This window comes from Thunnus thynnus, chromosome 14 (assembly GCF_963924715.1).
Source record: "Thunnus thynnus chromosome 14, fThuThy2.1, whole genome shotgun sequence".
NCBI classification, from domain to species: Eukaryota; Metazoa; Chordata; class Actinopteri; order Scombriformes; family Scombridae; genus Thunnus; species Thunnus thynnus.
In genome coordinates, this window is record NC_089530.1 from 9594064 (window position 1) to 9605421 (window position 11358).

Sequence of the window (11358 nt, forward strand, 5' to 3'; positions counted from 1 at the left end):
TGCATGTTCACGCATATTTTTATGTATTATTTACCAGGGTTTTATGCAACCGTTCACACAAATGAATATATGCAAAGTGAGTGAATACAAATCACTTGGGTGCTCTACCTAATGACAGAAAAGGACGGCAGAGTGGGAAAATAAAAATGCTGTGAATAAATGATATCCTCCGCACCTGGAGACTGAGCCAGAGTGCAGAGTTAACTGCTTCACCGGGGATGTCAGAGTCCATTTTATAGGAAGGCAGCTCAAAAATAGACAGGAGCTCTTGTAATAAATAAGCCTACTTTGGGAAAGTTTTATTTTGGCTCAGAGCACAGGGTTACATAACACATGAAATACTCCTCATTCTTTTTGGTTCCACTAGAAAAAAGAAAGAAATATAATATTTGATGCTGGAAAAAATGCTGTGTGTCCAAATATAAACGTCCCTCTAACACATTTACACACATTACAACTTTTACTGTACATACGTATTCAAACAAAAATCTTTATGATGAAGCTGGATGTGTCAAATCCAGCAGAAGTTTGCACGAGGACTGACTCACGGTGTAAGAACAAACCAGCCTTACAAAAAAAGTATGAGGAGTGGCTTTGCATGATATTGTCCTTCTGGGAATTATGAATGTGTGTGTATGTGTGGGAGAATGCTGCAAAATGACATTTTGGACATTTTGTCTGAGTCTCCACTGCTGTCACAAAGCTGGAATGATTACACACATCACTCCAATATGCTAAACATCACAACTATGAGTCAGACTTGAAACTGCCTTTTAAGGGCAATAAATAGGAAACTATTAATGTGTGCAGGTAATGTTACTCATTCTAATAGCAGGTTATGACTTGGGCCGCCTAACATCGACCGCAGAATTGCTAAAGATGCATTCTGAAAACTGGCTCAGTGACTTCAAAGTATGCGCTGATGTCTGATTTTGCTACAAGAGGCCAGGGGACAGGTTGTTTACATAAACGTCTGGCTGTAACTGAAAATATATGGGGGTTTCCACTGGACAGGAAGTGATGTAGACGGCTCACAAAGCATGCAAGCTTACTTAAGCACAGCATTACAGAAGCAAAGTTCAGGTCTTTCTGTTCCTGGCTGCCAAAATTGCATCTGCACTGTAAGCCACAGAAAGTAACTTCTGTACAAAAATGGATGTGAAAACAATGCTGTTCGTTTACATTTTTCTGTGGGGAATTTTTTTCCCTCCACTTTCCCCTCTGAAGCCCTCTGCTGTTTACTAAATCGCCTGTCTCCTGACAAGCCGGGCAGATTAAGGGGATATGTTACCGTCTTGTTTTTTTTCTAAATGGATACACATGTGGCACATCTGGGTCCAAGCCTGACTCATTACTCACTTTTTTATGTTCCATTCTCTGCAGCCATGGCAACTGCTGCATGTTTGGCAGAAAGCTTTTGAAGGCAGTGGAAAAAGAGAGAGAGAGAGAGAGAGAGAGAGCCTAGGGAGGGAGCATAAAGGGAGAGCTGGAGAGGGGAGGGAGGGAGAGAGAGCGAGCAAGCTCTCAGTAGTTGGCCTACATCCAGTGTAATCATGCCATGGAGCCGAAATGAGGCCTTTGGCAGCACACCAGGTTTCTGAGAACAAAGATGTGAGCTTCTAATGTTGGCGGTGGGGCCTGCTTGGCATCCTTTGCCATTTCCCAGCAGCCCTTGCCTTGGCCGACTGCCAGCCCCCCTCCTCCCCCCCCCCAACCCCCCCCTGCTGGGACTGCAAAGAGGATCAGAATAAAGAGAGAGACTTGTTTTTCACTCGCCTCTTGCTCTGGCCCAATGACATCACCTCTGCAGCCTCCAGCCCCCAGATTCCAGTCGCCCGGCACATTTTTCCCTTTCGCCGTGGACCCTCCATTTTATTTGAATTCCTCCATTTTCTACTGATATCCAAGTAGGCTCCTTAAAACGCCAAGCTTATGTTTTTATTTGTGTTTTTGTGCATGTGCCGCAGTTGATTTCCCTGTATGTAACCGTAGAATTAACAGAATCCATTCAGAAAATTGAAAACATATTCCTTTTAGAATTTCATTTAAAAAAAAAAAAAACAGGATGCAGCTACTATGACAGATGGATGTTTTGACATTATCTTTCAACGCTCCCCCCAAAAATTATCTGCGCTCTAATCCTTGCTGTACAAATCTGTGGCTAAAAATAGCACCGTAAACGGGATATATATGGTAGTCGGGGTACCGTGATAATCTCCATGGTTACTTCTCCCTGTTACATATACAGCAACTCTGAAAAGCTTTCACATTGGTCCTTACATTTACTCTCCTGACATTTCCAGCCTCTGCCACTCTGTGTAGCTATTAATCCACGAGGTAGGTCACTGCAACAGCTGCTTAACTTCAGTAATATGTCGTCACACTGTCCTGTTATAACCTCCTTTTAAGTCTGTGCAACATGTTACAGTTTGGTGCTCACCTCAGCAGCTGAAAGGGTTATATAACAAGTGTTGGTGGGGAGAAAGACTCAGAAAACATCCAGTGTTGTGCTCTGCTTAGGCATAAAACTTCAGAGAGAATTTGTAATGATTCGTTCCCATGAATAAAAGATGGTCAATATAAAATTCAACAGGCTCAGAAAGCGATAGAACAAAAATAACGTCATCTCATCAGGCCTGTGATGGTGTCACATGCTGGGTATTCCCCTGGCCGTCACCTACCTCTCACTCTTTATTTAGCTACTGCATGTCTCAATTTACATACCGCTTTAAAAAAAAAAAAAAAAGAAGTTCAGAACAGCAATATACAGCTACTCCATCTGGTTTAGCTAAACTGAAATTAGACAGCAGTCAGCCGGGTCACACTGTGGTGATTTTACTGTATACATGGTTCATATCGCCAATCAGAGCCATCTGTGCATGTCTGGCTTCCTCTCAGACCTTTGTTGCCTCTGTTCAGTGCAATTCTACTTTTGCTTTGCAGCCACTGCAGTTTTTTTTTTTTTAAATCAATGGATCATTCCTATTATAGAATCAGGTCATTTAGGATTTAATTGAATCACAGCATGCCTCCGTCTTGCATAATAGTGTGTAGCTATTTGCTTGCACAAACATTTACTGATTGGAAAGCGAAGGATCAAAGCATTAGGCAACTGTTTCCCACCAATCTTAAGGAAAGAATTTGTTTATTTTGCTCCTCGCAACAGTCATTTCCTAACTGTGTCATAAAGCCTAACAACACTTCCTAGTGTTGTTCACCCAGCAAGGGCAGAGATTGAGAGAAAGCGGGGATGGAAAACAATGTGTTAATACAGTAGTTTACAGTCAGAGTAAGGCACTAAAAGCTTGTGACGTCTGTGAATGTTTTTATTGCTTGAGCTAAAGGGAATATTATCATGTAACACTGATAGGTGTGTTCATTCATATGTTGGCAGCTTTACAAAAACTATCATGTAAAATCACATGGCAACAGCACCACAATTATATGTGCTCGGCAGCAAGAAATCAGCAACACAACTGCCTTATTTTGTTTAGCGGATACGCTTTGAAGAAAGCCTCATGCCACAGTGCGTGATCGCGGCCGCAGGGCAGGGAGCCAAGTGGCCTGATGTCCCTTAGATGGGTGAGGCGGATGAGGGTACGTGACTAAACATCTTGCTTCCTCTTTCCAACGTCACATGGACTTGCACAAACATATCCTGCTTTGTGTCTGCAGGTTTCAGACGCATTGCCTCACCCAAAGCCCGAGGCTAAAAGCTGCAATGAGTTGGAATGAGCCCAGATGAGAGGGAGGAATCTGAAGTACTGAGACACTCCTCCAGCTCAAACCTACACTTTTACTTCAGGGGATTTTGGCTGGGGTTTTGGTATATGACATGTCTCTAGTAACAGGGTTTTTTTTTCTCTCCCCCCCTCCCCCCTATCATGTAAAACATACACAACATAATAGTGTAGTCATTAATCTTGTTATAGCTCTCATACTTCTTTTATCTTTTCAGTTGTTTGATGGTTAACTTACTAAAAAAGAAATGTCTGAATGGCTGATTCATCCCAGTGTAATTTCATTTAGTGGTGGCAGATTTGGATGACTGACTGTTCAGTACACTAGAATAAAAAATGTGGGCAGAGCTATATTCATGCTGTAACCCCCGATCCATTCAAGTTTACAACGCACTGGCTGGAAATCCCCACCTCATGACAGGGCTTCCTGGTTACTGGCTAATGGAGGCGCCTTTTTCTAGCTGTCTTTTTACATTAACACAGGCAGGGAAAATACTGTCTAACCACTGCTAAAACCCAGGTCAGCACATGTTGAAATCATAACACAAAAATGAGCAGTAGGGGGAAATGAGGGCAGTAAAACCTCTGTAATAATCCTTATATAGTCCCTATAAATTAATTTCTGCTGCTATAACCAAGAATTTCTATTAGCTGCAAAACACATCTTTCTAAAAAATTGCAATTGCATTACAGTAGCCTGGTTGTTGTTTTTTTTTTTTTTCTTAGGGTCGACCCACCTCATTCATTGCACAGCAGTAGTAGTAGCTCAGCTCATGGCGTCGAGGCGCTGTGCATTGAGAAAAACAAGCTGCAGCGAGCGTTTTTCAGCCTGAACCGGATAATGCTCTGAATTTAGGACAAAGCAGCAGTCAACTGGAGGAGCTGGAGAGTCGCCTTTTTTATTATTATCCCCTGGCGGTCTACTGCTAACCTACAGCAGCAGCATTTAAAAAAAAAAGTCTCATCGCAGACAGGCTGGTATCGCCGGACCCGGGGTCATATTTATTTGCAGGTTTGGTGGTCAGAATAATAATAATAATCATAATAATAAGAGCTGCGGGTTATTCCCTTGAGTCAGAGGCGGCGGTGGAGAGAGGCTGAACTGGGTGCAGTTTTGGCAGAGGTTCAAGTGATTAAATTAAAAATAAAAAAAAGCAGTGAGTGACAGAGGCTGCAGTAAGCTGGAGGTGGGGGGAGGTGGGGGGGTCTGTCGAAGAAATCAAGTCAATAGAAACTGAAGTGGAAGCAGGCGTTTAGAGCTCCGTGGTGACGTCACTGCTCCACATTGAGCCTGTAGTAGAGTCAGTGGAGATAGATAGAGGAGCGCCGTAGTAAAGTACACACCGACATGAACTTCTCCCTGTGAAACTTCACCGTTGTTGCTGCGAAAGTCGGGAGAGGACGAGTTTACACTTTTTTTTCTCTCGACGAACGGAACTTGCTCTTTCTTCGTTTTTAAAGGGAGCTCGGACGACAAACGGGACAAGAAGACACATTTTTTGGGTTTCTTTTCTTGGGGGGTCGACGACGAGCGCTATGTCGTCCGCGGCGGTCGCTGCTTCTTCCAGGAGGCAGTCGTGTTATTTATGCGACTTGCCCCGCATGCCCTGGGCTATGATCTGGGATTTTACCGAGCCCGTCTGCAGGGGATGTGTCAACTATGAAGGAGCAGACCGCATTGAGTTTGTCATCGAGACGGCCCGGCAGCTCAAGAGGGCTCACGGGTTTCAGGAGGGCAGGTCTCCCGGGCCGGGGAAGTCGCAGCTCTCCGGGAAAGAGATCCAGGCGATCAACCACGCTGCGGCGGGAGACCCCGGCTCCCGGCCGCCGCAGCCGCTGGACCGCTACCCGCTCTCCTCCGACCGCCCGCCCAGGCTGGGTCCAGAATATCAGTCTGGCAGGCAGGCGAACGGCATCCCCGTCCCCAATGGATTTCCTAAGCCCGACGAGCCGCCAGAGCTGAACCGCCAGAGCCCCAACCCGCGCAGGAATAGCACGGTCCCCCCGAATCTAGTGCCTTTGGTTAACGGGAGCATGCCCCCGGTGCACGCCGTCAACGGGAGACCGGGCCAGATGGGGCTTCCCTCCGCACTGGCGGGCGGTAGTCCCGCCGATCTGGGAAAGAGACCCGCCTCGGTCTCAAGCACCGAGCACGACAGAGAGGTGAAGGAGAAGCACAGACCGGACAGTCTCACGCCGGAGATCTCTGAGAGCCACAAAAACAGGGCAGACCCGGAATGGATGAGCAAGGGCAAAACGGTGAGGGACCTGATGGCTCTGCACCCTTTCGACAACAGGTTCAAGAAGGACCATGCGGCCATGCAACAAAGGGTTATGGGCTATGAGGCCAGCGCCACGGCTTCCAAGTCAGGTAAGCATCCAGAGGTGTTTTAATGTCAAGCGTATAATGTTTATTTCGTGCAGTGGTCATGATTATGTTATCAATATTAACCCATCTCAGCTGATGAATGGGTTAATAATGAACAAGTGATAATTATAGAGTCATGGCTGCAAAATTCCTCATGTTTAAATGAAAATGTGACACATTTGTTGTGTTTGTTATTATTGTTTTGTTGCCTGTGGTGCAGCCTGGAACAGCAAAAATGCATGCCTCCCTTCCAGTGTAATTGTTGATCCTTGTCTGAGCTGTGCAACTCAACTATTTTGTTTAACCCTTTCCCACCTCCAGACAGAGGAAAACACCCCCGGAGCATGAAGAGAAAAGCATCTCCTGAACCAGAAGGAGAGGGGACAGCTGCCAAGATCAATGGAGAAGGACAGCAGTGGTTACCACCACCTACTGACGGACTGAAAATGCCACCAGTTCCCCCGCCAAGCTTCGCCTCTCCCCCTTCCACAATATCCCCCCACTCCCGCACCACCCCACCTGAAGCGGCCCAGAATGGCCAGTCCCCCATGGCGGCACTCATCATGGCAGCAGACAATGCAGGTGGGAACAGCTCTCCCAAGGACGCAAACCAAGTCCACTCTACCACCCGGAGGAACAGCAGCAGTCCCCTGTCGCCGTCCTCCATGAATCAGAGGAGGCTGGCGCAGAGAGATGCATCTGGTGCAGGCACCCCCCACGTGCCAGGCATGGACCAAGTGCACCCCCAAAGCATTCCGGACTCCTCGGTACCCGGCAGCATACCCCTGTGCTGCACGCTGTGCCACGAGCGTTTGGAGGACACACACTTTGTTCAGTGCCCGTCTGTGCCCTCTCACAAGTTCTGCTTCCCGTGCTCGAGGGAAAGCATAAAGCAGCAAGGTGCTACGGGTGAAGTGTACTGTCCAAGTGGAGAGAAATGTCCCCTGGTTGGCTCGAACGTACCATGGGCTTTCATGCAAGGAGAAATCGCCACCATCCTTGCAGGAGATGTCAAAGTAAAAAAGGAGAGGGACCCTTGATTTTATTTGAAAACTTCTTTGGGGAGGGGAAGCAAAAATATGAGTATAAATATATAAATATCACATACATACCATTCAAACAAACTAACGGACTTGTACATATTGGACCCAAGGGAAGAGTATACTTCGTAAACATGGTTGTATAATTTTTGATTTTTGAATACATTGTGTTTCTATATTTTTGAAGATAAAGGTATGTACTCATTATAATGGACTACGTTCCTCTTTGTTGATGTTTAACAAAATTCTTGATGTACTTCTAGGTCTGGTGGCAGTTCCTGTTTAACGTAGAATGTGACTAATGCTACTCTACGAGCACTTGGCAAAACTGAAATGCTTTTAGCTGTACTTGTATGCACTTGTTTAAAAATTGCCAAATACAATTTCTGATCTTGTATGAACTTATTGTCTGAGCTTGCTTCATTTGAGTGATTAAGTTAAACAGGGCTGTGGACAGATCATGAGACAGGGCTCTCTGCTCTGATACGCAGGCTTGTTGTGACGGCTCAGGAGACTTGATTTACGCTGCACAACATTAAGTAGGCTACTGTTTCGAGCTGCACGGCGGCGGCACCTTTTTTTGCACACATGCCTTTTCATGATGCAAAAGCATGGTCGGTGGAAAAACAGACACATTGTCCCAAATGTGCTACAGTTTTGTGCATCCCTGTAGGTGATTGCAGCGTACAGAAATAGGTGCCAAGTCATGTTCAGTCAGCTGGAATCTGTTGAGTCAGTAATGTGAGAAAGTGCACGATTGTCAACATGATACTATAGCGTAACCACGTTGTGTAACCACAAATTAGGACTTTTGCTGAAATTAACCACTCTGAATATTAATATTTTTAGTTTTTATGCTGGCACCACATATTTTCTAGTTTGTATGCGAACTGTGTCTGACATCATATAGGTGTTAAGTTTTTTTTTTTTTAAATTTTAGATCAATCTTTTATTTTCAGAGAATCCTATGTTTGATTCTCCAAGAACTTGACAAATCAAATTATGAATAAAATCAACATTACAAACTTTCTTCAAGCATGAATTAGGTACATTAGCAGTGCAGCAACACCCCTTTTTGAAGACTTTTCACTTTCTTTTTTTTTTTTTTTTTTTGCATTTTGTGTGGTACATTATGTCACACTAATATTCACTATCCCTGATACTGCTACATTCTTCCACTGAGTCACATGCTCAGAACAGATTTCTGCCTCAGTATGCAACGTGTGCTCTTTCAGAGTAAACAATAATGCTGCTACTGCCTTACAAACCAACTTCAGCCTGCGCCTCTTCAGATGCAAATTTAATTGTTGCAGATTCATGACAGCACAGCCATAAAAACAGCAATTCTGTCTCTGTAATGGCAAGAAGGCAGCCAGACTCATCTCCACAGGCCATGAGCGGCTTATGGGGTCGTCAAGTGACAAACTGCAGTTACTGTGGCTGCGAGAGAGAGGGAAGCAATCTTGAGACTGTTTTTTTTTTTTTTTTTTTTTTTTTGTGCCTTCAGACAAAGAGCTCACTCTCACTCCCATGTAGCTGACGCTGCACCAAACGGACACTGGCATGGAAGATCATTTCTGGTGGAGAGGGGGGCTTGGCGTAGCAGGCAGTTTCGTAATTATTTGAGACACAATCTGCTTCCTGCTCGTGTTTTATCGAGCTGTCAGTGCAGCCCCTACAATTCAGCAACAGCACGCATCTAAAAGCAGTTTGTTTTTCTGTAATTAAAGGCCCATAGACAGCTTGGCTCTCTTTTTGTGCCTATGAATCTGCTCACTTTACTGACAGAAGTTAAACGAAGGTGGTATTTTGGTAGGCTACTCCAAGTCTTATCCACTTTCTAATAAGCTGCATGGTGTCCTGATAAACTGATTGATTCATGATGTTGAATGAAAACATAGCCTTTGCACCCCACTGTTTAGCCAACTCAGAAGGGCATGGATCATTATTGTCCCCTATCTGAGAAGACTAAAAGGGAATCATAGAGAAAATAAAACTCTTAAGAGCAAATCAAAGCTTTCACAATATGACTTGAAGCTCGGTAGCCTTTGAAACATGTTTTTTTTTTTACTGAGTTTGCATTTCGAAGAGCTGTTTGTGTATAGTGCTTTTGCGTGCTTTGGAAAGTTATCAGTCACTTATCAGTTGGACTTTAAAACCAGTAACACAGCCCGGTTTGATAAAGGGTAACACTTTACTAGCAAAATGGATTTGACTGTGTTCATCAACAACACACCCACTCTATAATTCATCTTACATACTGCTCTTAGAGATTTCTTTTTATCAGTCGGCACTTTGACCTACTTGTTCTTCATGACAGCGTACTGGGAGCCAAATTGAAATTGCCACATCCGAGAATATCGGAGATGAAAGCCAGGTTTTCGTAACCTGGCATGAAATATGATGCAATGAGACACAAAGGAACATTTCTCTCTCTCTCTCTCTCTCTCTCTCTCTCTCTCTCTCTCTTTCTCTCTCTCTCTCACCGTAAAGATTTATCACAGCTGAGCCAATACGCGTTTGTTCAGTGCTCACTAAAATAGCTTGCCCCGTATCTAATACAGTGATAATGTGTCCCTGGAAGTGGCTCTGTCATAACACAATGCTCTGGTGTTGCATAGTTACCAAGGAAATCGGTGCACAGCAGATGCTCCGGTGCAGCCTGTCGATTTATATGCTGGAACATTGTGGAGAGATTTCAGTAAACAAGCAGCATGTGAAGACAAGGTCACATGGAGTTGATGGCAATAAGTTAAGCTTGAATTTTGATGATTATGATGATATATTATTTTTGTTGTTTATATTACTGCTTAGTAGTGAAGTGAAGCATCTCTTCTGTTTCCAGTATAATCATGCAGAAGCCATTTGTGGTTAATGAGTCATCGGTTTTCATTGTGCTTACTTATAAGACTCTTAAGGGATTTTTAATGTTTAAGCTCCTGCTTATGAGACAAACATTGTTTGACTTTGATGTGCTCTCACTCTGAAACTACTTTATGGAAAACCTAGTAAGATGTGTCATCTGAGGCTGAGCCAGGTGAAATCCTGGTGGGCAAAGATTGATTTAGACTCCTCTTCCCTCCTTCCGCTGCTTTATGATAGTAGCTTTTGTCTAAAGCTAGAGTACAGTGTAGCTCACAGTCATGTAGTTTACAGGATTAGATCCAAGTATTTGATGTTCTAGCTGTGAAATATCTCTCCAACCCAGACAATCGCATTCTTAATCAAACTGCTACAACATATAGCCTGATCAATGGTCATAAAATCCCTCATTGACTGTGTGATTGATTTATTTGACAGGGTCCTGTTAATCAAGCTAAGTGAAAGGCAATAATAGATAGGTGAAGCAGAGAGTCTGTTACCTTCCTGCCTCTCCTTTTAATGGTTAACTAAACTGTAGGTCGGCATGCGGTGTTACACAAAGATGTTGATAGTAAAGCCATAACTGGGTTGGTCAGAGTTCATATTTGTTGTCTTTGCAGAATGCAGTCAATTTTTTCTTTCCTGCTCAGATAAGCAAGCGTTTGATGTTTCCCTTGTGTCCTTAATATTTTAGGAAATAGCCCTAAATTAAACAAAACACTGTCTATAAATGATAATCACATTTGTAGACATTCAGTCAGTCAGGAACATCAGCTAACCGTAACACTAATGCTGACATCTACATTGAAGAACATTATAAATTGTAATCCCTAGACATTTTTATTTTGCATTAAAATGTTGAATCTGGTCCAGTGGGTGGGTGGAGGGAGGGAAGGCCTGTGTGGGAGACAGTGAAGCACTAGATGTAGACAGCTGTTTCACTAACGAATCTATGTTTAGCACAATAAATCAAAAGGCATGCTCGTGCTGCTGTAATCCCCTGAAAGCGAGCGGAGACAGGGACGCGCCAAAAGGAGAATCTGGTCCACATTTCTGTGCTCCCAGTATAACTGATCCGCTCGGTTAATTTTAGTCCTGTCAGGGAAAACAAGGTCACACAGCAAATGTTGTATTGAGGACACAGTCGTATCTGCCTCTTTTTTTTTTTTTCATCAATCAAAGTTTCCCTTTGGAGTTTGGCTCGGGCTCCTGTGAGACTAGTAATGACGGTTTCTCTTCTCAGCACTGGGGGAGAGGCTGGAGAAGCAACCAGCAATTAGGAGGAGCACGGCTGAATCCGCAGGATGTGTAAAATTTCCCTTCTGATTCTTGGCTTGGTCTACAGAGG

At 44.1% G+C, this 11358-nt stretch overlaps 1 protein-coding gene across 1 annotated transcript; it reads left to right on the forward strand.

Moving 5' to 3' along the window:
• Window positions 1–4935: 4935 nt before the first annotated feature.
• irf2bp2a (interferon regulatory factor 2 binding protein 2a) lies at window positions 4936–7549 on the forward strand. Its single transcript, XM_067609697.1, has 2 exons — window positions 4936–6111; window positions 6430–7549. The coding sequence occupies exons 1-2, from the start codon at window positions 5277–5279 to the stop codon at window positions 7146–7148; spliced, it is 1554 nt and encodes a 517-aa protein (XP_067465798.1). The 5' UTR covers window positions 4936–5276; the 3' UTR covers window positions 7149–7549.
• The last annotated feature ends 3809 nt before the right edge of the window (window positions 7550–11358 follow it).